This window comes from Sorghum bicolor, chromosome 1 (assembly GCF_000003195.3).
Source record: "Sorghum bicolor cultivar BTx623 chromosome 1, Sorghum_bicolor_NCBIv3, whole genome shotgun sequence".
Lineage (NCBI taxonomy): Eukaryota > Viridiplantae > Streptophyta > Magnoliopsida > Poales > Poaceae > Sorghum > Sorghum bicolor.
In genome coordinates, this window is record NC_012870.2 from 8,566,315 (window position 1) to 8,593,966 (window position 27,652).

The 27,652-nt window shown below is 41.5% G+C and overlaps 2 protein-coding genes across 2 annotated transcripts; one reads left to right on the top strand and one right to left on the bottom strand.

Annotated features, from left to right (window-relative positions):
• LOC8059985 lies at positions 1,309-3,664 on the top strand. Its single transcript, XM_002463924.2, has 2 exons — positions 1,309-1,753; positions 1,913-3,664. Exons 1-2 carry the CDS (start codon positions 1,633-1,635, stop codon positions 3,529-3,531), a joined length of 1,740 nt encoding a protein of 579 aa, XP_002463969.1. The 5' UTR covers positions 1,309-1,632; the 3' UTR covers positions 3,532-3,664.
• LOC8059986 (protein ILITYHIA) lies at positions 3,625-26,072 on the bottom strand. The gene is made up of 60 exons (XM_021450978.1): positions 25,837-26,072; positions 24,153-24,526; positions 23,940-24,071; positions 23,409-23,790; positions 23,119-23,262; positions 22,855-23,039; positions 22,354-22,480; positions 22,199-22,272; positions 21,816-21,892; positions 21,681-21,717; positions 21,359-21,525; positions 21,051-21,234; positions 20,906-20,983; positions 19,559-19,678; positions 19,420-19,479; positions 18,711-18,833; positions 18,412-18,505; positions 18,155-18,333; positions 17,213-17,515; positions 16,957-17,073; positions 16,761-16,862; positions 16,532-16,672; positions 16,224-16,388; positions 15,679-15,855; positions 15,469-15,591; positions 15,259-15,339; positions 15,070-15,186; positions 14,793-14,965; positions 14,484-14,561; positions 14,263-14,410; positions 13,444-13,566; positions 13,301-13,357; positions 13,109-13,219; positions 12,793-12,984; positions 12,493-12,666; positions 12,293-12,403; positions 11,738-11,807; positions 11,589-11,667; positions 11,406-11,508; positions 11,150-11,320; positions 10,881-11,003; positions 10,687-10,800; positions 8,787-8,893; positions 8,664-8,715; positions 8,470-8,576; positions 8,293-8,352; positions 8,070-8,184; positions 7,838-7,948; positions 7,593-7,730; positions 7,396-7,518; positions 7,184-7,255; positions 6,980-7,092; positions 6,146-6,304; positions 5,976-6,072; positions 5,698-5,880; positions 4,797-4,991; positions 4,547-4,714; positions 4,327-4,459; positions 4,112-4,196; positions 3,625-3,996 (listed from the first exon to the last, which is right to left on the bottom strand). Exons 1-60 carry the CDS (start codon positions 25,964-25,966, stop codon positions 3,957-3,959), a joined length of 7,878 nt encoding a protein of 2,625 aa, XP_021306653.1. The 5' UTR covers positions 25,967-26,072; the 3' UTR covers positions 3,625-3,956.

Here is a 27,652-nt window from a genome sequence, read left to right on the forward strand (position 1 = left end):
CTATTAATATGAATTTATGTAGATATAAATCAAATTGGCCCTTCTTAAATATTTAACTCATAAACGGAGAGAGTACTCACAATGCGTACCCTCGTGGCAGCCGCTACCTTGCCATTTTTGGTTGCTACTTGCTAGGCGGCCATTTGCAGACAAAACATAACGTACTTATCACAACCATAGTTATTTGAACCGGACCGAACCGGCGGTTGGACCGGTAAAAGATCGAACCAGAACCTACACCGGTCCGGTTCACTTAAAAAACCGTTCATGTAATTGAACCGGTAAAAACCGGTTGAACCGGCCAGTTTTTTGAAAAACCGGTGAACCGGACGGTTCGATGCTGGTCGTCTGTACACGGCGCTGCAGCTTGCTCCTGATTGGTCCGTGAGTGGCATGTGCGCCTGCTACTGCTGTGGGTAGGTTCCACTGGGCCCCCACCTGGCTGTTACTGCCACCGGTGTTCACGCTTGGATAGAATGTGTGTCGCGTTTCAATCTTGGAATTTTGGTAATGCTAACGTCACCAAATTAAATATATATTATATAATATAGCTTAAATATATAATATATAATAAATTTGAAATTTTATATATGTTTCATACAAGCTCCAAATTAGATAAATGATATATCTATATTGATTACCACAACGAGCTCTCTGCAATGGTTCACTCCATTTTAGCATTCAAGAGTTTTTTTGCAATGGCAAATATTTTCAGTTACTATTCTACTAGTCATTTTGTTTTGAACTATCACAACGAGATTGTTCATACACTTGATGTTTTGAATTTAAGTTAGTACCTATATCTATGTATGTATGAATCCTATGTTTGTACAATTAAATTGTGTTTTTACCATATGTCAATTATTAATTATATCATATATGTATACCGGTTCAATATGTTTATGGCCGGTTCGATTTGACCGGTCCAAAACAATTGAACCAGCGGTTCAATCGGTTCTAAACGGTTGGACCGGTGAACCAATGAACCGATGGCTTTACCGGTTCAATCTTCGGTCCGGTCCTAATAACTTGGATCACAACTCATAACGCAGCGAGCTTGCATAATTGGATTTCAACAACAGCGGGGCTTCTCGGCCATCCAAATGTGCTCTGAATTTGTGCCCTGCTGCACTTCTCTCAACACTTCTGTTTCAGCATCCACGTCCACCGCGCTAAACACTGACGGATCAGGGCGAGGCCGACAACCGCGCTCATTTCCCATCGATGCGCGCGCAGTGCGCCGTGAGGGCAAAAGTCACAGTCACAGGGGGATTCGGATTCCCACCCCACTCCACCAACCCAAGGCGGGCACGGCAGCACGGCACGGACCACGGACAGGTGTGGGTGTGACAGTGGCAGGCGCCGTGTCTTTTTCTTCCTGGCCCGCCCGGTAAACATCAGACCAGTGACGAAGCAAAATCTACCATGACATGGGAGCATGACAAATACCCTCTACCTCCTTGTCCTCGCCGCCGCGGCCGGATCGTGGTGCTTGACCGTCGCTGGTGAGTCCATGAGACGTGTGTCATCCGGTCGTTAGCCTGGCCGTTCAGCGCGGAGCCCATCCGGCCATCCCGTTCGTATCGAGCCGGCACTTCGGCCGCGGGTCAATCCGGCAAGCCAGCGCGCGCGATGCGCCAGCGGTGGGGCAGCTGCTTCTCGGGCGGCGACGTCCGCGTGGGCGGGCGCGTCCCCGAGGAACCGGAGCCGGAGGTCTTCTCCTTCGCCCACCCCCTCCCCTTCTGGCCCCCAGGTGAGTGGAGGGAGACTGGCTACCCCTCCTGTCCTCCATTTGGATTTGGATCGTGCATCTGCGCGCGCGGGAGTGTGACTGCTCCATCAATCCACCCCACCATTTCGCGAAATGTGTGTGACTGCTTGGTTAATCGATCCGGCGTTGCATTCTGGGCAGGCGGTGGATTCGCGCAGGGGAGGATACGCATCGGCGGAGGGGAGCTGGAGCTCGCCGCGGCCACCGCGTTCCAGAAGATCTGCACCCTGTCGTCGCGGCGGCGTGGCGGCGGCAGCGCCACCTTTTACCGGCCGGTCGGCGTCCCGGCGGGGTTCTCCCTCCTGGGCTACTACTGCCAGCCAAACTGCCGCCCGCTGCACGGCCACGTCCTCGTTGCCAGAGCGGGGGAGCGCCCGCCCGGCGCCACGCCTCAGCCGCCGCCGCTTGCAAAGCCGCTGGACTACGCGCTCATCTGGGAATTCCATGCCGGTGGCAGCCGTGCCAATGCCGGCCACGGCTACGGCCGAAGCGACGCCTACTTCTGGGTCCCCGTGCCGCCGGAGGGATACTGGGCGATCGGGTGCCTCGTGACGACGGAACGGCAGAGTCCACCTCTCGAGGAGGTGGCATGCGTCCGCGAGGACCTCACGGACGAGTGCGAGCCGCACGGGTCGCTGCTCCGCCTGCAGCTGCCGGGGCCGTCGTCGTTCTTCACCGTGCAGGGCGTGCGTCCGGTGCGCAGAGGGATGTGGAGGAAAGGAGTGTGCGTGGGCACCTTCTGCTGCGCCGCTGACGGGCTCCCGCCACGCGAGCACGGCATGGCGTGCCTGGGCAACGTCGAGCTCGACCTGTCGGCGATGCCGACGCTGGAGCAGGCGCACGCGGTGATCCGGCACTACGGCCCCACGTTGTTCTTCCACCCCAAGGAGGTCTACCTGCCGTCGTCCGTCTCCTGGTTCTTCAAGAACGGAGCCGCATTGTACAAGCGAGGTGGAGACACCGCCGCGGGCGAGGAGATCGACGGCGAGGGGTCTAACCTCCCTGGCGGCGGTTGCAACGACGGGGAGTACTGGATCGACGTTCCCAGCGGCGAGCGGGGCCGCGCCGTGTGCCGCGGCAACATCGACAGCGCGGAGCTCTACGCGCACGTGAAGCCGGCCATGGGCGGCACGTGCACCGACGTGGCCATGTGGGTGTTCTGCCCGTTCAACGGCCCGGCGAGGCTCAAGCTGGGCCCGATCAGCCTCCCACTGGGCAAGACCGGGCGGCACGTCGGGGACTGGGAGCACTCCACGTTCCGCGTCAGCAACCTCACCGGTGAGCTCATGGGCGTGTACTACTCGCAGCACAGCGGCGGGCACTGGGTGGACGCCTCCGCGCTGGAGTACATCGACGGCAACCGGCCCGTGGTGTACTCGTCCAGGAACGGGCACGCGAGCTACGCGTACCCTGGTGTGTACCTGCAGGGCTCGGCGGCGCTCGGGATCGGCATCCGCAACGACGCCGCTCGGAGCAGTCTATTCGTGGACTCCAGCGCCAGGTACCGCATCGTTGCGGCGGAGTATCTGGGCGAGGGCGCCGTCGTAGAGCCGCAGTGGCTGCAGTTCATGCGGGAGTGGGGTCCGACGGTGGTGTACAAGTCGAGGAAGCGGATGGAGTGGATGGTCGGGCGCCTGCCTCCCCGGCTCAAGTGCAGAGCGGAGAGCATGCTGAACAAGATGCCCAACGAGCTGTCTAGGGAAGAAGGGCCGACCGGGCCCAAGGAGAAAAACAACTGGGAGGGAGACGAGAGATGGTAGGGAACAATGCTCGACGATATGATAGATATACATTGACGTGCTTTATCGTAGAACTGAGATAGCGGTGTTGTGCTCAAAGTAACGAACCGGCCGTTGATCGCAATATAACTGTTGTGTTCTTGAAATTTGTCCATTCAAATTGAGGTGAATACAAGTCCCGTGTCCGAACTCTGGGAAAAACTGGGTAAAGATAATTCTTTGATCGAATAACTTCAACACTATTTGTTGGTTTGCGTAAACATAGTCGGTTTGCCGCAACAAAATATGACAAATGCCGACGTGTCTTCCTTTGCCACTTGGTTGTAAAAAAGGATGTTCACAAAATGGGTCAGACAGAAAAATGACCCCCACCTTCCACTATCAATGTAGCTAACTATATGTAAACGTAATAACAACTGAACCTATAAAAGATTGCCGAGTGGAGTTTATGTCCTCTTGTCATCATCACTGCTCTCACTGCCATCACTGCAGGGGGGAAACAGGAATGCAAAAATTGTAATCGTCGATCCAACTCGATGAAACATGACAGCATCGCAAGCATATAGGATGTAGATGGTGGTACCAAGCTAATTACACATACCTCTCCTCGTTAAGCTTTGCAATTTTTTTCACTTCCAAGCCAGTCATGCCTAGGTACTTTTGTGCTGATGTAACATTATCTGGCCCTGGAAATGGAGACAGTAACGTTAAACAGTTCCCAGCGAGGAGAATTGCTTATTACAAAGAGAACAGCGCTTGGTAAGGAATGGTATGATATCGTAGCAGTAGGAAACAAAGAACAAGAAATGGAAGTACCTTTAGTCAACTGGAAAACATGAAGGGCGCAGCGTTCTGCTGCTAGGCGTACAGGCATGCTAGAGTCCTTCAAAGCATCAGCAATTGCTGGGCCCAATACAGAGTGATGTGTAGCAAGAGCTGAATGATTTATCTACACGAAGAAACCATTAAATTACCACCATGTCACCAAGAACAAAGGTACCACGTACATTGAGATAAAGAGGCTCCAATGATAAACCTTTGCAGCAGCTTTGATACACGACAAAGATCTTCTCCTAACTTCACTTGAATCATCACGCAAGGCCAAGACAAGCAACTGAACAAGTTGCAAGGTGCTGGCTTCTGACTGTAGCTCGAAACAGAGAATCCTTCCCAGAGTTCTTGTAGCAACTTCACGAACAGGGAACTTCACACAGCACAGACAAGAGTTACAGACACCACAAAATAATTATAAACAGCAGAGGCACACAACTTGATCCAATCAATACCTTGTCGTCTTTAAGAGAATCTTTGAGAAGATCAACCAGAGATGGAAAGGATGCCAAATGACACAATTTTGATGGAGAATGCATTGATATGGATGAGAATGCTAACAAAGCACCATGCCTGGTACACCAGTCTGACGAGGTGCTCACGTTCAATAGGGTTTGCACCAAATCTGAAATCTCTGTCTCCTCCATGTACTGTAAAGAAAACATGGATATTACAGTCAATAAATGCAACCAGTTATAGTAAGAAGAAACTAAGAAATGTGTGAAAGAGTGAATCTTCCCAGATCAAACAAAGGGTTCATCCATGAATGCACTGGCGAACAAGATAGTTCCTCGAAAATGGAGCTCTTATTTTTTTTGTTTATCAATTTTACGCTCAACTCTTGCAGACTAACTATGCCAGTTTGCGTTAGTTCGCTGCATTACTCATCAGTCCTTGAACGAACAAAGAACAATAGCTAATCTGATGACTGATGAGCAATGCAGCGAAGCAACACAGGATGACGAGTAGCCACAAGAAGTCCAGAAATACATTCCACACAATTTCCAGACACTTGCAAACCATAGCATGTGCATATGTCCTTGAATGCACATATTAGGGAAGCTAGCAGTTGCCACTCCAACATTTGCTCTTACTTCAATAAAAAAAAACTCAGAAAAGAGAATCAATTATCTTATTGCAATTGAAGTTCTCATTTGACAATCATTTTGCTCAAGGACAGTGTATCGAGTTTTATACTAAAAAATGTTGCCCTTTTCTTTGAGTTAGCAGAATGTTCTTTTTGGTATATACCGCTCAAACACTAGTTAGACAAATAAGCAACATGATTTCTGATATCATCAAGCCTTTTAAGCCAGAATTGACAAGGGATACAAAAGATGCAAGATTTATCATTACCTGAGACAATGTGCCAATCACTTTTGCAGCACAACTGCGGACATCATCAACTTGAGCCTGCAGCAGATCTTCAAGAAGAGCACAACCACGTGACCTTATTGCAGAGCTGACACTTTTGCCAGCATGTTTGATAACACCTTTAAGAGCAGAAAGCACACTTTCTTCGACAGATTCATCTCCTGACTGTATAAAAGAAAGAAAGAAAATTAATTACTTTTGAACTTGCAGCAGCATGATTTCTCATATAAACAAAAGAAGAGACGGAACATCCGCGGAACCTGCAACATGGACAGAAGTTCGCCAACTAAAGAATCCACCCGTGTGCTAAGAGCACTAAGCTTTCCGAGAGCAGCTGCAGCCCTCGTCCGGAGAGACCTGCAATTCAAATATATTCACATGTGGAGGTAAAAACGTAACTGAAATGGACATAGAAAAAGATAATACTGACCTATTGTTATCCTGTAGACATTTCATAAATGTAGTTTGAAGTTGTGGAAGGAAGGGCTTAAGTGCAATTCCACCTTTCATGATGATGATTGTCAAGGTTGATAGGATAGCTGACTTAACTTGCCAGGGAAACCGATCACCAAGGATGCGAATAAGAGGTCTACATACACATGAACACACAAAAAAAATCTAGATTAGAGCTACAATGGCGGTATGGCATAGAGCAAAAAAACCATTCAACTACCAAACACAAGGTCGGCCAATTTGACAGAATGTTTAGAGTACTGTTTTATTGTCAGGAGGCTTCATCTTCTGAAAAAGATTATCTCCACTGTGTGTGTGTGGGTGGGTGTTGGTTCTAGTTGCTCAGAAGGTACAGAAGATAATACAGCAAAAGCTAAAACTTGGCAGCAATAATGTCATAATACCATTCAATTTGTAGTGTATGGATTGTCTCCTGATTTCCCCATGTATGAACATATGGTTTATGCCTTGTCCCACAGTCACCAGGGGATCAGGTAGAAATCGAACAAATTGTGAAGCAGCAGATAGGTGGAGTGAAAAAAAATGAATATTTCAAAAACAAGAAATCATCAATAGGTGAACTGCATAAAGCACCAATAATTAACATATAACCAACATAGTTTATGCCAACAAGAAGATTTTAAGGCCTAGCTTTGAAAGAATATAAAATGCTAAGGAGCTGTTTAGCTGTCAACTGGACCTGTGGTGGGATGCCTCATGCTTCCCTCAAACAGCACAAATCCTCATATGTGAAACATTCAAAAGGACAATCACAAAACTGAAGCAATTTCAAGAAGACAAAAAAACTTACCCTGTAATTGGCACTACAACTTCCTTAAGAGTCTTCTCACTTGTTACGTCAATTAACTCTCCTAAACCTTCAGCTGCCTGCTCCTTTGTTTCGGCCGACCCACTAATTAAACCCTGGAGTTCAATACAAATGTGTCAGATGTCCTCGTGACTGAAATTTAAATATGTGTACACCATTATAAAATGAAAATTCACAAATGAATACCTGCTGAAATATAGGAAGAAAAGGCTGCAGTGCTTTAGGAAGACATAAGCCAGGCACAAGAATAGGCACACCCTGAAAATGGAAACAGAAGTTTTAGTCTAGGTCTCTAGGATAGGAGCCGCCTCAAAGATCTCAGATTAAAAATTAGTGGCTACTTTAGTAGTAACAGCAACAAATAGCACAAATTTTAGTGGTTCAGTTCAAAGTAGAACCTTTCGCCTTCTACGTTCTTTATCTCTGGCCGTAGAGACAGCATCGCGCACTAGTTTTATATACGTCGGGAGCTGTTCCTTTGGAACAGATGTAGCAACTCTTGAAAATGCTTCTAAAGCAGCCTGTTCATCATCGGAAGTTGATTAAGTCTCAGAAGTAGAAGTGGAACCATACTGCAGGGAAGGCAAGTACTCACTGATACAGTAGCCTTATCTGTATCGCTCAACAAAATTATGAGGGTTGACATCATATCAGAAGCCTCATCAGCCAAATATAATTTAGTGTTTTTAAAGAGGAAACCAATTAGATAGGCTGAACCCCGCCTCATTGATGCCTGCACACAAATAATACATTAAGAAAGAAACAAAAAAGGGTAAAAGCAACGCCCAATATTATTCAAATTCCCAGTTTTTCTAAGAAAAAAAACTCAGGCCAAACAACCTGACTGTCATTGATTCCTCTTAGAAGCTCAGGTATCAAAGTTTCAACTCCTTCCTCATCAATAACCAACAGAACAGTTTCAGCAGCTTTCCTGGCTGAGTTTTGTACATCCTACAGATTAGAGAGAGAGAGAGAGAGAATGTAGGAACAGAATATACAGGTATTAGTGATGCCTAGATAGAAAATGTTGGTGTTTAGAATGCAAAATGTTTCTGTTTAGCATGCATCTCACCACATCTTCATCATCCATAGCAAGAATCAATGCTGGGAGAACAGTTCCAATATGTGAATTCAAACCTGGCCCGGCAACTTCTGCTAGAGCACCTAATGCATGTGCATTAAATGAACTGCGCCAAAAAAGCAATTTGTCAATAAAACAGTGCTATCTGAATTCAGAATGTAAATAAAATATATAAATATATATATATATATATATATCTCAGTAGACAACTCACGAAAGGGGGGGCTGGACTAATTTGGGCAATATATGGGGCAAAACAGCTGCTGTTCTGACACTGTAGAATCACATCAAAAGATCAATATTTGTGAGTTATATTTGTGAGTTGAGACTTCAAGTCAGACATCTAATCTCACCAAATTAATGAGAACCAGAAAATAGAATAAAAGAAAACCTTAAAATCTGTTTTAGACCATCAAGGGCTGTTGCAGATGTATCGTCATCTTCCAAAGCCCGTAGCAATGTGGGGACAATCTCATCAATGGCTTGCAGTCCAGCACTCTATAAAAGGTGAATAAGTTAAAAAGAAGATAAAAAGACAAATCATCCGTAATATCAGAAATTCAGAACAGGTTTGAGCTCAAATACCTTGTACAGAGTACTAAACGCTAACCCAGCAGATTCACGGACCTCTTGGGTGCTGTTACAATAGATATGGCTAGATGAGAACATCAGATAAAAACAACAAAAAGGAACAGCAAGAAAGCATACCTGTCACATAGAGCAGTACGAATGGTAGGAATAAGTAAATCCATAAAACTTAATAGCTGGTGTTTCCCAGCACTGCCCATAACCTCACTCAAACCAATGCAAACTCCCTGAAAAGCAAGAATATTCAAGTATGTTGACCATTTCAATAAGCCTATACTAAACAAATAAATGTTCAGCTCAAAATACATAAACAAAAACACAAAAGGTAGTGGCTCTAGAAGGAACTTTTAAGACGAGCAGAAATTTTCACAGGAAACGATATGAATATTTTGAAGTCAATATCTACTTAAAAAATATCCTTAACATCAGTGGAACTATTTCTGGGGGCATTCAGAACAGACTGATCCAGCAAGCCCAAATAGGCAAGACATGAAACCAAGAGACAACAATAGGTGATATAAAGAGTAAACTGTGCATTCTAATACCGAAGAATAGAAAAAGGTAATCAGTAGCCTATGCCAAGGTTTGGGCACATGGATTGATTTATTATTAAGTTACTAATAATTTAAATATACTTTTGTGCATATATACATTCCACTGAAAAAAACGCAACATTCTATTCAGAAATATACATAGAATGCTCCTATGTCATTTAGAAAAATGGTTAAATAATATTGGTCTCTTTTAGGCATCTTCTGTAGTGAGTAGTGACTATGACTCCATGGGCAGGCAATGTTTTGTGATCGGCTTATCGTTCCTAATTGATCTAGTACCGATCAAGACAATTAATCGACGATCAGGATGATTGCTGCCTAATCGTCCATCATATAGCAGGACTATATATCATATATGTATGGTATATATACCATATACTATATATTTATCGAGCATCAAGACTATATTTCTACTTAGTTGGTTACTTACCTGTGAGATCTGACTCCATATTCTTGTCCCAGCCTCCATATGTATGGCTGGAGTGGGAGTGGGAGTGAAGACTGAGGAGAGAAAGAGTGGGGATGACCGGATGAGGTATATAATAAAACCCTAATGGGCCTGGCCCAAATAAATATAGCCCAGTAAATGAAGCAGCCCATCTGTCTATTTAGTTATGATCGAGCCAGAGACCTAATCGAACGATTAATCACGACTAACCGACAACTAATCGGACGATAAGGTTTCTGATCGCTCTGATCTAATCGGAGGGCCTAATCGAGTACTAAGTACCAATAAGGACGATTAATCGCGATTAATCGGACGAGCAGAAAACAATGTAAGCAGGTCGATCCAATTGCAAATTCTAGTTATTCTCTACATTTACACATTTCGGGTGGCGCAAACGTGCTGAGACTGGCAGCAATTTGCTGGGTTATATACTTGCATCTAAAACATGAACTACAGTTACCTTGGATGGAAAATCCATTAAAACTCTTGATTATATGTTATGCCTGCACCCTTATGTAACATTGGCCAGTTCTATACTTAGGAAAGATGCAGGAGTTGGTCATTGAAGGTGTGAGCATCATGATGCAGAAAGTTCTTTTCCCATCAAACACACAGGAGAGCTGTGTATCATCATTATATTAAAAAGAAAAAAGGGTATAAGAAACCTGTATAACAGTGACACAAACCACACATCATAAACCACACATCATAGATGTGACGTTTGGACTTATGTAATTGTTGATGTTCAACTCTGAACTGAGGTGGTCTTGGTTGTAATAGATTACTCAGTTAAGTTCTGATTCTGCCTCTTCCTAATGGTAGCAAAATATGAATCAGATTGTTGCTGTTTGGGGGCAGGTTTGGATCTCCTAGCGTCTTGTTTGCTGGTCTGTCTCCTACTTAACTCTCTTATCTGTTGGGTGCTTATATTTCCGTTCATGTTGATGGAATTGGGGAACAGCCCCTTTTCGGAAAAAAAGAAGTTATCCACCAGACATGTTTTATTAAGATAACTTACTTGTCTTCTGCTAGCACTTGGGTCTTTGAGTCCTTGTGACAGGATTGGAATAATCGAGGGCAAAACTCTTTCACCCAGCTTCCTTACAAGCTCGCCAAGTGATCTTCCAGCGACCTGCAAAACAGCAATACAGAGCAAAATTAAAAATGGTATAAATCCCTACAGATATCAAACACACATGAAATAGACCAAACCTGACGCCTTTCTGAGGAAGATGATGCAAGAGATGAAATAAGTGTGTCCATAAGTACTGGCATTATCTCTTTCAGAGTTCTTGGAGTATTTGCTACAATTGTCTTCCAGACATGTAATGCAGCCTGAGATGAAGAGAAAATTAGAACAAGGGCCAGGAATGCCAAACAGTGGAAAACTGGAAAATTTTAAAAGCATAAAGAAAGCAACATACGCCACTGATCTAAAATGGGCTATTATTAATGAAGATGACTTAAAATAAAGCATATACCTGCCGGACAGTCAAGCTGACATCAGAACGAACCATATAAATGGCAGCAAGAACTTCATTGCGTTTCTCCCTTCCAAGTACTTCAATAATAGCACGCCCCTGAGCCTCTGTACTAGCACCTTCATCATCACTTCCACCCTCAAGGATTGCCTTCCCAGAAGTTCCAGCGACCTAAAGATAGAATTGTTACCAGATGATGCAACATATAAAGTGAACCTAATACCTAAGTTCAGTTCTGAACAAATGAGATATCGACCTTAAATAAGAGATCCCCAAGAAGTTCAACAGAACTTTGCCGGATACGCCAATTATCACTGAAGATCCCATCCTCGATAGCAGGAAGCAACAGAGGTAAGGACCTATTCAAAAAAGAAAGAATCATAGTCAATAAGAAGCAGAGAAAAAATCAGAAGTAACTAATTCAAAGAGGAGAGCATACGTAGTTGCATAATGCTCCACAAAGACATGACCAGCAGAAAGTGCAGCATCACGAACAGATTCGTTCTCATCAGCAAGCCCTGGTAAGAGTAAATAAATTATTAGAGAATCAATATGCCAAGTGCAGAGACAGATATTGAAAAATCTTACCATCTAATATAGCAGGAAGAACAGCCTGCAGATAGTTCTGGAAAACGCCACCCAAGGACCTTGGCAAATACTATAAAATAGAATATAAGGTATTAGTAACACATTGCATTTTACAGGAATACTCCCTCCATATCCGAATTTGTTGACATTCTGGGCTCTAGGCCCGTTTTCACAAAGGTTGGCATTCTACTCCCTCGTGGTGTATTGTTGACGCATTTGCCCCTGGGCAAGCCGCCCATTCAGCTCCCGGCCGCATTCAACGCGTGGAACGAGGCAATGCAATAATGGCCATGCATCAACAAAAAAGAGGCCTCGCCGGGCTTTGAACCTGGGACCTCACGACTCAATCCTCACTGTGCTGAGCTGGCCATTTGAGCCTTTGGTTGCTTCTTGAAAGAAATGCACCCGCAACCATATTTATTAGGGGTAGAGATGGAAAACTAACCCTTAATTGATCACTCCTTGGTAAGCACAATCATGTCCTAAACGTCAACAAATTCGGGTATGGAGAGAGTATAGTCATATCATAACACAGGAAAATATGGGAGAAATTACCCGGAAAAGTGTAAGATGTCCATCACGAACGGAAGCCTTTTGGTGTGAACAGTTCCGGATGATGTCAGGAAGAATATGGTCAAAATAATCTTGGCCAAGAGCAGCTAAAACCTGGAAATTGAATATAATCAAACATGGAAGAAATGTGATACTACAAAAGAAAGGCACTCAGAGCAAGAAGAGAAAATAGAAAAACAAACCTCACTCAATCCCTGGGCAGCACCAGATCGTTCAACATTACTATTATCTGATTTCAGAGTATCCAATAACCATGGCACAAGATCTGGGAAGATTTCTTCACCCATTCCACTTATAAGAGATCCCAGAGCTCGAGCAGCCACTGCCCTGACTTCAGGTATAGGATCCACTAGAACCTGCAAGATACGGTCAAACACAGTAAGGAAAATACACTCAACTGAATCAACAAACTAACTACTACCAGCAGTTGCGCACTTCTGACTTCTGAGGTGTGGTGCAGTCCGAATAGGCAGATAACTTACCTTCTTAACTTCTGGTAGGAGCAAACCAATGTATGGGATCATATCCTTTGGTTCCGTAACCAAAGAAGACATGTTTCCAACTATTTGAGCAGCTTTCTTTTTAGTCTCAACACCCCTCTCCCTCAGTCCTCTATGCACAATAGGCACAAGCAGTGCAAGCGATGGTGCGTCTATAGAGTTAATAAAAGTAGTCTGCAAAAAAACATGAAGATGTAAACCTAAACAATAATGATCAATCTTGAATTCTTGATTGGCAAAGTGATGCAAGCAATCAAAAGCCACCAGTTAGGCTGAATACTATCTTAGGTCTCATTACCTGAAGAAGGATGTCAAGAGAGTGTTTAGTGTGGGCATTTGGATCCATCAGAGCTGACAGAAGAATAGGGACTAGTGCAGAAATTTCAGGATTCTTTATGACACTTCCAACCTGAAAAATGAAACAAAGCATAGTTCATTAGAGACACGGAATAATAACATACAATTGCCATGGTAAATGAGCAAACATTACCTCCTGGAGAGCTGTCTGTCCAGCCGCTTGGACTTTAGGATGTGTGTCTGTTAGTACCTGGCAAAGATATTGCATATTTCATAAAACTTGATGTTAGGTTATATAAGCAGCTTATAAGCTCAAACAGAAATTGTGTCATATACCTCTGTTAACTTTGGAACAATCTTTGGAAGACACTGAGATAGCTGCTGAGGAGCACAATATGCCATGGCACCAAGAAGTTGAACGCTGCTTTGCTTAGTACGCCATGCTTTATCTTCTAGACCCTGGGAAAACCGTATTAATGATCTCCATCCAGATGTGCTTTAAGGAAAACTTTGAACGTATCAGACAAGCTAAATAAATTCACCGTATGTCACTTTTAGAAAGTGAATGTGACTAGCGTAATATTTTGTAAAGTATCTGAACACCTATTTTATCTTCATTTAAGGCCTTGTTTAGTTCCCAAAAAAATTCAAGATTCCCCATCACATCGAATCTTTGGACGCATGCATGGAGTATTAAATATAGATTAAAAAAAGGTAACTAATTGCACAGTTTGTCTGTAATTTGCGAGACGAATCTTTTGAGCCTAGTTAGTCTATGATTGAACGATAATTGCCAAATACAAACAAAAGTGCTACAGTAGCCAAACCCAAAAAATTTCACGAACTAACCAAGGCCTAAACAACTAACATAAAGGTACGAACAGTACAAATGAAAATAAGTGAAGAAATTTCCAGAATGTGTAGACTTTTTTATAAAAAAAAAGTAATAGATGGACCTCATGATGTTCTGCTCTTTAAAGTTAATGGAAACAAACTAGTAGTTTCTGGTGCCAATGGCCTAAAATATTCAGCGGAAAGTTAAGTGGCTGTCAGATTTCAATATATAACAAGATGAATTGACCACTTGTACTCTCCAGAACATTTGGATACAATACATGTTACAATTTGGTAGAATCAAATAAGATATATTGATACCTTAAGAAGTGAAGGAAGGACAAGCTTCACACCAGGACCAGTGAGCTGAGACATCATTGCCCGAGCAGCACACTCAGCAGCTTCACGCACTGCTAGGACTTGATCAGAGAAAGACACAAGTAGGAACGGAAGCATTTGAATGACATACCTACAAGAAAGCAAATATAATGAATCACTTGGAATCAGAGCAACAGTTTTAAGTGAAGAGGTGCCTCACTTACGGCTCAAATAGTTTGCCGAGCTTCTCACACAGGCACTCAAATCCAAGTAAAGCTCCTTCACGAGATTTTGCAGAGATTCTGCACACAAATGGAAAAATTCAGCACTATCATGGTTAGCAATCAGAAAAATCCAATTTAATACTCTAGATAAATTTTATTCAAATGCCTAGAGAATAACAAGACATGAAAACTGAATAAAAAGGCTGTGCACATAATTTAGTGAAAATTTATGACAGGTGAATGCATACTAATTTTATTTACAAAGTCCCTATATATAGCACTAGTGGATGAGGTAACAAAGTAGACAACCTGTCTTCCAAATTTTGCTGCAATGTTGCAGCAATGCCATATTTTTTCAAGGAAGAAATTCCAAATCCTTTAACCACACCAGCAAGGCCAAAGGCTGCACCACGTCGCTCACCATACTTGTCACATTTCATCATCCGATCCAAGAGTCTAGAAACAAGAGCTTGACCCTCTTCCTGGTTATATAGAGGATAGAGCATTTTAATCAAATAAAACATAAAAAGAAAAGCATAAAAAAAATTGGGTAACAAATGGATACAAAGTCATGAACAAAACACACCTGTTTGGATACCATAAGTGGGGACAAACAATCTGAGACAGCACGTTGAACTGCCTCTGATGGGGTGTTAAGGACATCTAGCAACTTCTCAATGACACTGTGAACTTTGGGATCATCCTGTTACAAATACTATATTTAGTACTGTGAATGTATCTTATAAATAAAAGATAGCTCAGTATCCATCTACACCTTTGATAGATGTTTGGCCAGAGCACCAGTGAAAATAACAACACCTTCCCTCACAAGATCATATGTTTCCTCGTCTGATGCCTGTTACATATGGATTACATAGCAAATAAGAAAATAAAGAACCATAATAATATATTAGTAAAGTTACTAATAGGAACGTAATATATTGAATAATACTAGTACAATTATTAATAGGAAAGTAGTACTTGCCCTTTTATTCAAGTAGCTCTCAAAAATAGGAAATAGCAAAGGAACATTTTCCTTTCCATGCCTATCAATAATAAGGATGCCAGCATTAATCATTCTACCACGAACATCAACATTTGGATCAGCCTGTAAGTTCCCCATGAGAAGAATTAAAAGTTAAATGTAAGTGGCACTGCAATGATAAGATCCACAAAAACAAAGCAAACTACTTACCAGAGCACGTGAGATGAGAAATGTCATAACAACAGGAAGATCTTTAGAGGCCAAAACATCAGCGATAGAGTGGAGTGCTAATGCAATGCCCTGTCTTCCAAGCCAGTGTGCATCTCCAAATTCAACACCAGGGCCAAGATCACGAATGTAAAGAGAGAAAAGGGTAGAAAGTGCATCCTGAAATAATGACACTCGCAATAAAAAAAATTACTCCAAATCGGCAACAAATTCTCCAATCAAGGTGGTTCTATTCAAATTTGATATGAATATGAAACTAATGATACAGTAGAAACACAAGACTGTACCCAAATACACAGCATTATATTTTCCAGTTTTTTTATATGCCATCTTAGTTCAGTGGTCCATGTCCATTTCAAATGTCCTTACATACAGTAAAACAACATCCCATCCCAATAGTAATAACTAAACTAACGCAGTCTTTAAATGTGCCTTGCATGCTCGTCTTGCAAAATCCTTGAGCATCTATATAGTAGCCGAAGGGGTGCAAATACAGAACAGAAATTTTTGCATTGTGGGCAACTTACTTGCATTTTGTCTTGATTTTCATCCAATGCCGCAGCCAGAGCCTCAGCAGATGCAGCACGAACATTGTAATTTTTATGGGAAAGTGCATCGAAAATACCAGAGTAATCAGTGATGACATCAAAACCAAAGCGGTCCCATAACTCCTCTGCTAATTCAGCAACCACCTAGAGAAGGTACATGAGCCAAAGAACAAGCAAATAAATATCATTTCTTGCTCTAGAAAGAAAAAAAAAGTTCAACATATTTCAATAACATAAACAAGATTAATAGAGCAGTTCCAAGTCAAGTTCACAGGGATGCTACAAACCTTCTCCGGATCATGTGCAGCAATCCAGAGGCTTGTTGACACCTGCAAATCTCGTTGCACAGAGTGCACAGGAACACATTTTATAGCAGTTAAGCAGGCAAGCCTAACGTGCACTTCTTTTGCATATACACCAACAAGAGCCTGGAAAAAGAAAGAGATAAGAATACATAGCACTAGATGAAACAAAATAGGACAAAATAAGATGAAGAACAGACTACAAAATAACAACCTGTGCTAACTCATGGCTTCTTAGACCTAGGCATAGCTCATTCAGCATAGGCCCAACTGAAGGATGATAGGCAGGAACAGTGCTTAGCACATGATAAAGAACCTAGGCACAGAAAAATTAAGATAGTAAATTATAGGAGTCTATGAGAATAAAACAAGGAACATCATTAAGGCTGAAAGAACTAAGAATGTTTAACTGATAACATCCTAGGACGAGGAAGCGGTAGTATTGGATCCATATGCAAAGATAGTATGTGAACCACATCATCATGAAGACACGTCTTTTTTGAAGATAGAAGGATCCTTTCCATGATCTGAACCAAAAGGTAACGACATAAATAAATAAATAAATAAATAAAAGGACAAAAACAGGGAAAAGTAAATGCTTTAAGAGAAAGGTCAAGAGGAATAGAAGTGAATTTATGGTTGGACTAAAGACAGTGGATGACATACCGGAAAGACAAAAGTAAATGAATCTGCTGGAAGAGGACCCGCTTTGCACGCAATAGTCAGCCCATTTACTATTTGTTCAAAGAGGCCAGATGAAGGCTTCTTCTTGCTATCATCTTCCATGATCACAGGTGTAAGATCCAAAACCATTTCAAAATCACCAACAGATATCACACGAATTGCAGCAGCAATCTCAGGCGCCCAATTGCAAAGAGGAGGTGCTGTGCAACGAGCTAGCCTCAACATTGTACAAAATGCAGCATCGCTTACTATTGCAGAACTTAGCAAAGGTTCAACATAATTTACCTGCTTGGCACACCATCAAATTCTGAGCCACAACAGGTATGATAAATACAAATGTAGAATGTGCATCACTATTAACAACCGTGTCATATGCCAAAAAAATAATTATAAAAGGATATAAGAACCTAAAATATTTCTTCAAGATATGCTCTATCACACACTGATAACCAAATACAAATTTCACTGTTTTTTGACAATATATGAGGGTCAATTACAACATACTTTATTATCATGATTTGACTGATCGTAAAAAGTACTGGTGCGAAAACAAGATAACATATCGGTGCGTCTATTTATTAAGACAAAAATCATAAACATATATGATATAAACATTTCCAAATTCACAAAAAAAATGTAAACCTCGGTGCAGACACAAAAGAAAAGGTCGCTTTTTCTTCAATTTACTTCCTATCAATTATTCAATTTTTGGGTAGCTTTCTAGGTTTGAAATCCGATCTTCAGTAAACAAGGTATGTCCACTGTGTTCAATATTACTCCTAGACGTGCATATTGCTCCCTCTATCTAGCAACCTTCAATGTTGTGATGAAGTTCTGACAAGCACGATCTATGGGCTGGCAGCCTAGTAACAGCTAACAGTGAAAACAGAAAGAAGCTACAGAGGGGAGGAAAAGATTGCTAACCAGTGATGGCAGTTGACCATGAGTAAATATAGGATTAGCAATAGCCAATTCGCCAAGGGCATCCAACATTAAGGAGAGAATCTTCTGCACTTGCCCAACCTTCATACGTACAGATGCTTCCTCCTTCAAGAGCAATTCTCTGGCCTCCTCTTTAGCAGTCTTAGCCTTGTCTATAGGAGCTGGAAAATTTTGTACATAAGTTTTCACCAAGTAACGCACTATGCATATGTTGTGTCACGACTAAGAGATTGAAGTACCAGTCTTTTTTGTAGATTTCCCAGTTTCTCGCTTGCCAGTGCTTGAGGATTCTCTCTTTTCATTCTTTGCAGGGACAACAGACCGAGCTGTATGCTACAAATTATAGCAACAACAAATTTTTAATATACAATAGGTTAAACCCATATTCACGTGACTATCTAATAATAATAATAATACATTAGACTGCACGTTTGGTAGATTGTTTTCTGGCAAAGACTCGGAAGCTACATATTAATCACAAACTGCAATCAAAATATATTTTAAAAAATAATAATAATTTGCAAGAACAAAACATTACTGCATCTTGATCATCATATGCACGGAAACGCCCCTTTGCAAGTTTTGTATTTTTGGAAGCAACAGCCTCGGCGATGTAAACTCCTTGCTCGGTTGACAACTGCCCCTCTGGAGTATAGAATATCTACATTGGATTTAGAAGAATTTGTAAGATTCTATGCTCAAAAAGAACTCAAGCAAATTATGAGGCTAGTGATAAAAGGCACAAAAGCAAAAGAAAGTAGACCTTAATTGCACACAAGCTAACAACCTCGCATAAAAAACTATAAACCTTCTCCAGATATCATGGAATCCAAGAGCTTTAGTACCAACCAGTACCTCAAAATATTCTAATGCATAAATTATGCAGTGTGAGAAAATTGGTATGCCATATTCGAGAAAATAGAAGATTGGTATGAATATTGTCTGCATCATATGGTGGGAAAGTTTGTGGAACAAAAGAAGCAACACAAACCATCTATGTGAGAGCATAACAAAAAAAAAGAACTTTCATGCATGAAGCAAAAAAAAAAATAAAAAAACAACAACAATAAAACTATACTGATAACGTAGACATCAAATAGAGTTTGAGTATACGCGAAAATATAGAGTTTGAGAGTAATTTGGACCATTATGACCGAAATTTATGGCAATAGACTAACAAAAAGACTTCTAAGAAATTTATTTATTTATTTAAGACCAAATTTCATCAAGAAGTCCTCAAAGCTGACCTTAATATCACTCTCAGAGAAGGAATCGTGCAAGGTGCGCTCCTGGAGTCCTATGAAGTGCTGGAAAGATAAAAGATGGATAAAATGTCAGGGAAAGATATTATAAGCTCCATTTGGGATAACAAAGTGATAAGATAACCTTCTCAAACTCTAGAAATGTGTCGTTAGGAGTAATTGTCATAAGCGTCGATAGCGAACATAATGCTGCACTCTGTACTTGCTTGTTGGAACTAAATAGACCGTCTTGTGAAAGTAATTCCTGAACAACAAATCTACTGGTTATTGATGACTTGGATGGTATGTAAGAATAATACTAAAAAGTGGCACAAATAAAGAATTTGTCAGAACAGGATTTCCATAAAAAGCAATGTATGGTAGCATTCAAATTAGATTCATGGAGCACGTAGTCAACTAGGCATGATAAAGGCATCGGCGTGGTTTGCCTTTTCTCAGCTGACATGTCAGTAGGCCACACCATCAGATGAAAAGGAATTTCAAATACTATTATACTACAACCTCAAAACCAAGCAGGTCTATAATTGATGATGGACCACCAGAACTAGCCAATTTCCCCAGAGAATTATAGGCCACACCATCAGATAAAAAGGAATTTTCACTTGTTTGATGTTTGCAAGAAACAATAAATTGCCATCTTAAGTTATGTGAATGCTAACTTTGAGAATATGACCAATGAGGCCAACCATAATAAACTTCCACCAAAACTATAGAGGAAACTATATGAACTTCTCTAGAGTAAACCAACCATGATCCTATCCTGTTCCAGGCAGATTTCAAAATGTGCCTATTTTGATAAGGCTAGTCACTGCCACTAAACAACTCATAGTTTGTGATGATAAAAAAGCATCGCATAGTATGCTTTTACTAGCATGTTCCACCTCTATGCATTTTTTTATTAACTTAACAAGGTATCATGACCTAATATCTACTGATGGATAAAAAAGTATGGCAAACAAACAGAAATAGGCCAATGTCCAGATGGCCCCACTAAACTAGTGTTTGGTTCGATTTACTCTCCCAACTATTTAAGTTGGTCCAATTTACCCCTTAACAAGATTCGTCATTTTTTTTGTCTTCACATACAAGTTGAGTCTTAATTTCAAATTGGGTGAGATGATAGCAGTCATTATATTTTATGTTAAAAATTACTAATATTTCATTATTATGTTCTGTATAATTTTGTATGTCGAGTGTTTATCTAATATCTATCATTAAATGCCCTAACCTATCAAAATAATAATGAAAGATTTAGGATGTATTAATTATTATTTAACATAAATTATAAAGTACTCTACAAAATTTGAAATTCAAACTCAAGCTGTACATGAAGAAACAAAGAAAATCCTGTTACAGGGTAAACTGGGACAACTGAAATAAATTATTGGGGACATTTGGACATAGTTCAAACTTGAGGAGAATAATTTGGATTTTTTTTCCTTGAAAAAAAAGTTTAAAGTTTCAGAATTACCTTGCAGATAACGGAGATGTTGGGAGTAATTAAGTCAACAAAGAAAATCTGTTCTTGTCTCAGCCTTTTTTGCAACCTCTGAAATTTGATGAAATCAATCAAACATGAAAATAATTTGGTAGAAGATAGCTAACGAGATCCAAACCTTATATACACCAGCTGGGCTTGAGGAGCTGGAAAGACAAGGGTGGTGGGAGCACAAAATAATTCGAGAATATGATCTCGGACTATGCACAACAGCATAAGGTGCAATCAGAAACAAGCACTTGACAAGGACCTCAGTAGATGGAACAAATGGTATCTGGGAATCCGAAGAGCTATCCATATCACTGATTGAAAAAAAGAGTGTCAGGACACAAGATATGCAAATTCAGAGCATTCAGATGAAGAAAAAGTAACAACACAGCGGAGAACAGATAATTGCAAGAGGAAGACAAAGAATCAGGTGCCTACCCTTGTTTCAATATTGACAGTCTCTCTCCAACTAGTGACAACCAATCTGTGAATAAGAATAGGATATCTTCGGCTAGACCACTGGAGCTTGAGAAGATTTTCTTGGTAACATCAGAAGCTACCTTTCTCACTTCCCAGCTTGGATGGCAAAGTAGATATATTTGCAGCTGTACAAAAGGACAATGAATCAATACATGCTACAGCCCATATAAGTATTTCTCCAGTAGTAAGAAGCTAAAAGTGCATATCAATATTTTAAAAGACTTTCAGATAAGAAAAACAAGATTCAACAATTTAAAGCATTCAAGCCAACTATATGTACCTGCAGCAATGACTGGATCGAAAAATATTCTCGAACCCTGCAATTCAACATATGAATTAAGTTGAGGGCAGAAAAGGAAGGTACTGGTCTACACACAAAACCCAATCTTGGTGAATGCTAGAACTAGAGCTAGACCTGAAGAAATGTTCTACAAGCAGTGATTGAAGAAGATCCAGGACGGCTAAGCAATCATCATCTGCTAGTTTGGGAAGCTGCCAGAAGAAAACAGTGTTACAAAAACATGAATACAAAGAGACTTAGTTTCGAGGTAGCATCAAAAGATCTTAAAAGATTCAATACCAATGATAACACTACGCCCTATTTTCTGTAACCACTGATCACTATTTCTCCAAAGTCCAAACACATTTTACATAAATGCAGATTACATAATGTAGTAGCTCCTCAGGTTCTAAATAATAAATAAAACGGTGCATGAAATGCTGAAGTACATCCACTTCTCGTGTCATTTTGCAGGATAACAAATTATTCTTGGTGGAAATTCAGAACAACAGAGTTACCAGCTGTAAAGAGATCAATGAGGGTTCATTTTGAGCAATCAATGTCCACAGTTTCTCCTTCAGAATGGCACCATCTGCATATCAAACCATATTTAAGGCAAAATGTGCTAGCAAGTATACAAAAAAGGCACTTGGATACAAGAAATCGTAGAAACCTGCTTTTGTATCAACAGCAGCAAGCCTCGATACTGCAAAGAGTGCATAGACTCCATCCAACCGCTGTGTTGCCTTGCTGAAGCCAGTTTTTGACAACTGAATCAAATGATCCAATAAAGAAGCAACCTGGAGCAGACCAGTTTATCAATAGTTAATATGAGTCAGTGCTTAGTATCAGCATTTTTTCTGCCATTGAACCATTCTTCCTTAAGCAAAGAAAAAGTAATAATACTAAAAGCAGACGCGCTACTAGTTGGTAGGTTCGTCAAGTTGGATGCCCCCCACCAGGGTTTGAGCCCTGGTGGTGTTTCCGTTGGTGCTTCATTTTTTATATTAAAAAAAGGTCCCTCACTGTGAAACCTGTCCATGGGGGTGCACCTGGGCGGGCAGCCTTCGGGACCTTGTCTAGACCCAGATTTGGTTTAGTCTCTTCTCAAAAATTAAGTAAACAGGATGATGGTTCTTTACATATATACAAACTCTCGAAGTAACTCCCTTACCTTTGTTAAAGAATCCGAGTTTTTGCATATAACTCGTAAAAATTTTAGATGCCCCTTCCTTAAAGTGTCTTTCTCTTTCAAGCCTGCAGCAATAAATGAAACAACATCTGGTTGGACAGCTTCAGCTGATACCAAAGCCCAGGATCCTATTGCTGATAGAATCGCCAATTTCACCTCCTCGATACCTATCATAAGATAGAAAAACTATGAATCGAGGACATTAGATGAGGCTATGAAGCATAGAATGGAGCTATTGAACTTTACCATCATCCCTGTAACACGTTAGAAGGAAACTTGATACTGAGGGAGCAAGTCTGCCTATTTGCTTCGGAGGAGATCTTGATAGCTGCTCTAAAGCATTTATTGTTCCAATTCTCTGGTATGGAAGTGATAGTTTCCCTTCTGAGCCTGCCCAAACCAAGTTTGTCAAGAGAGATATGAATTACAGCACAAAATTGCAAACTGTAATACTGCATAAAAATTGAGTTAAGCGCTAACACCACTTAACATGATAGGTCAACAGATATTAGAAAATAAAAATACACATGTAATACCTCCTAAAACAGCTTTGATAGCATTGACCATGGAAGGTAGAGCATCTGGATCACTTGACTTCTCACTTAGTGTACCTATAATACTCAAAGCATTAACCCTCCTCTCTTCATCTGAATGCCGGGCCTGATGCAGAACAACTGGCATAAACTCCATGGAATACTTGCTTAGGTCTAAACGGACTGTCTTAAGAAGATATCCAATAGACTGTAGTACGATTTCAGGATTTCTTTTCAGCATCTTTATGCATGATGGTATAACAGTATTCTTAAAATCCTCATGCCCAATCTCCAAGAAAAGAGGCTTAAAAGCTTCAGTGGCTGCTTTTGGTGGCCGGTCTTTTGAACTCAAGATGGTTTTGACATACAAATCAAGGAACACCGACTGCAAATGATATCACATATCGTCAAACACATGAGGGGAATCCACAAAAAGGATACAATAAGTTAGGTCAAACATTTGATGAATGAATACATAATTGCTTGACTACTAACAGGTGGAAATGCAGGACAAATATGAGGTTGAAGGTTTACCTTGTACTCAGTGGATAATGATGGAGAGGTAATGGTAAAATCCAGTATTAGATTCAAAAATGCAGGAGAATCTCTCATGGAAATCCTTAAATCTCTGAGCTCCTCTATGTACATCTTATATATTCCACTAGGCTGGAAAATGAAACTAGATAAGATATGGGCAGGAGACAATTATGACTTGATCTAAATTTATTTATTATTGCCAATAATTACCTCAGAGAAAAGATGAACGAATAACTGTTTGCAAGTCCGGCACCGACGGAAGGACCCGTCCATAAGGGCTTGACATAAGACTGCTTGTGCGTTGGCCAGTCTGGTAAAAGCACCTTTTGAAAGTGTGGCAAATTGACTCCATTTCAGAAGATAGTGTGACCATCTGAGAAGCTTGAAGCTTGTAAGGGGGTTTGAAACCTTTAGATTCTTTTCCATAGATTGTACAAGTACCGCAGCAAAGGGCTTCATGAAGGTGGGTTCACCAAGAGCCTGAATAACCATATCATCTACTGCTTTTCGTGATGCCCGATCGTCATAGATTGGCAATGTCTGGAAAATGAGATCAACTAACAATGCAATATCTGATGGTGACTCTGCACGTAAAACAAAGTAATTTAAGAAAAATCATAATGATTGAATAAGTATCAAATAGATGAGCAGCACAAGTATCAATTTACATTCACATGGAAAATGAATCTGCAGAGGGACAAAGGTTCATACTTGAGAGAGAGAGAGAGAGAGATCAATTCACAGCACACACACACACATACACACCAAGAAAGAAAAGCTATTGTCTAGGATAGTGGCAGATAACTTGTCTTAGGATGTGTAAATATATTTGAATGTTTTTTAAATACCGAGAAAAAAAAGAACATTAACAAGTCATCTGAAGGAAGGTTCAGCTTGGGTGACCTAATAGCACATGTCTTTCTCAAAGTTCATTGAATCCACTGCTATAAGATGTTGTGTACAAAATATTGGCAATTGTCCAGACACATGGTAGTAACAACCATAGCACCTGGCCAGATAAATAATCAACTAAAAGTGAAGCATAGCTTAAGCATACAGCAAGATCACAAACAATCTAGTTGCAGCATTGGTGTTAGTACATGGTCAGCACAATGAATCCTGGTATCGATATGATCAGAATAACAAAGTGTTATTAACGCTTTAATGTCACGGCAATCACATATATCACATTAAGCTCAAGTGGCACTGCACATGAGCTCTCGTGCCTATCTCAAATTGTTGGACCATGATAGAATAGGTTATAACATGAGTCAAGAAACCTTGCACTGATCACTACAAGATATGAAACAGAATCATCCATACAGAATAAGCATCATATATTGTCCACAAGCTCCATTCACATGTTGAAATCCCACATGCAGAACAGGTGGATTGGGTCTGTACAACAAAATGTAACTTGAAACTACACAGCTAGTTGGTGCTGACCTATGCATGATCGACAACTACAATACACCACAGATCAGAGAAGTTAAGACGAGTAATCGAGAAGGTATGCATCGAAAAAACATATATGGTCATAGAAGCTCAACAAAGCCACACGCTAATCTCAGTAGAAAATCCACACGGGCTGTTCAGCACATCTGAGCAAGCACGGGGGAGCTGAGCTAACAAGCTTCGATCCGCTGCAATTTGAGCGGAATTACGCATGAAAACAAACACGCAACACCGTCACGATCCACGAGGAGATCCAGCTCGCGCAAACATCGCCAAAAGTTTTCGTCCGATCGCAGAGCCCTGACCCCTGAGCCCCTCACTCCAAAAAGTAGGTGCGCAGGGACGAGCGCAGCGCACGGGACGGGGGGCCAAAACACGCAGATGACGGTGGGCGAGCGATCCCGAAGAAGGAGAGCGGAGACGATGATGGGATGAGTACCTGTGGCCTTCGCGATGAGAGGAGGTAGGGTGTGGCGGAAGAGGCGGAGGCGGCGCTTCGCCGAGGAGGTTGAGACCTCGACGGCGGCGGCGCGCAGCACCTCCTCCACTGCCGCCTCCTGCGCGCCCATTTCGCTGGGGGGCGTGGCGGCGGCGGGGCGGGGAGATGGGTTGCAGCGTGGTGTGTGCTGCGGCGGCCAAAGACTGCGCAGCCGCAATGCAGGGTTGGGGAGGGCTGTGGGCTGCCGAGTTGATTGGGGTTTAAGTCCGAGTAGTAGACTAGATGCGACAACCCAATGACGTGTGGGGACTCCAGGTCAGGGCTCTTGGAGCAGCTTCTGCTCCGGCTCCAACTGAAGCCCTGCCAAAGGATGAGAGAGAAAACAACTCCGCAGGTGAAGCACTTCGGAGCCGGAGCCATTTTTGTGTTAGGCCGACGGAGCCGCATGGTTGGCTTCTTCCGGCTCCTCTTCCATGAATGGAAGATTGGCCTCCTTGGGGCGAGGAGAGATGCTCTTGCTGGGAGGAGGGACGATTACACATCGGAAAGTAAAGAATGTGATGATGGAGATTTTCAATGGCATAATATATATAGCAGCTTAAAGTTCCCAACAAAGTTTGAATGTTTATATAGAGATTGGCCCATAATAGCCTCCCATTAAAAGGAACTTGGTGCAGTGAGGGGTCAAAATTGATACATTATGCCTGCAAAAGATTGGATGAAGATTGTGGCCATTTGTTTTTTTAAATGTAAGTATATGCTAAACCATAAATAAGATCTGGACTCTTGACAAAAGTGAACAGCTGAAGGTATGGTGGTCGACTAGAAACAAGGTTGATGAAGGAAGAATGTGGCAGAACCTCCTGAATTAAGTGGCCCACATGCACCCATCATTGTCTCAGAGACTTCTGATCGGCGTGCACGAGTTCTAAATGACTCAAGAAGTCTGTCGGGTGTCCTCGGGAAACCCGAATCATCCACGTTACATTCTTTCCAGGAATTCCCTCATTAAGCATTACAGTATTACAACATTTCATAGATAAGAGAAATCAGAGTAAACGCGGAAAGGTTACATAACATAGATTGAAACTTAAGTTCATAGTTTACAAACCATAAGTATTTAGTACATAAAAGGTTCGGAACTTATTATTACATAAACCATAAGTCACACAACTTGCTTTACTTGCCCAAGGTCACACATCAGATTCATCATCATCACTCTCCTCCACAAGAGTAAAGTAACAACGACCATCAAAAGGATTATCAAAAGGTTCACCTGCAACAGGGGTCAATAAACCCTGAGTACAAAAGTACTCAACAAGACTTAACCGACTATAAAAGAGGTGAAGACTCAGGTATGCAGGCTATGGGGATTCAAGGTAAAGCTTTTAGCAAGATCAAAGCATTTCTTTTGCATAGAAGCTTACTAAGATTAAAACCTACTTTCAAGTTTTAACTCAAGATTATCATTTATGACTAACCAAAATTATTATCAAACTTTCATAAGCAAACCACATCTTTCTTATTCCAAAGATTCACTTATTACTACGATGATGGTGTGAGGATTGAGGCTCCATATCCGAGGAAACACGGCGATTCGAATCGATTAAACCCAGCTGGGGATTCAGTACCACACGACATATGTAAAACTTAATCTTGCATATGTCAACCTGTTTCTATAGATCCTCCCATACAAGAACGGGTCCAGCGTCACCCGAGAGTACAGTACACCACCATCCTACAGCCAATCTAGATGTTTCCCGGTCATCTCAGATCCGTAAGGTGGGTACACGCTACTCTCGCCATCTCTCCACTC

Coding starts and splice junctions, on each gene's coding strand:
- LOC8059986 (XM_021450978.1), bottom strand. CDS start 25,966: ATGGGCGCGCAGGAGGCGGCAGTGGAGGAGGTGCTGCGCGCCGCCGCC. Junction 15,856..16,223: donor AAAATCAAGACAAAATGCAA/GTAAGTTGCCCA, acceptor TCATTATTTCAG/GATGCACTTTCTACCCTTTT. Junction 11,509..11,588: donor GTGGAGCATTATGCAACTAC/GTATGCTCTCCT, acceptor TTTTTTGAATAG/GTCCTTACCTCTGTTGCTTC.
- LOC8059985 (XM_002463924.2), top strand. CDS start 1,633: ATGCGCCAGCGGTGGGGCAGCTGCTTCTCGGGCGGCGACGTCCGCGTG. Junction 1,754..1,912: donor CCTCCCCTTCTGGCCCCCAG/GTGAGTGGAGGG, acceptor CATTCTGGGCAG/GCGGTGGATTCGCGCAGGGG.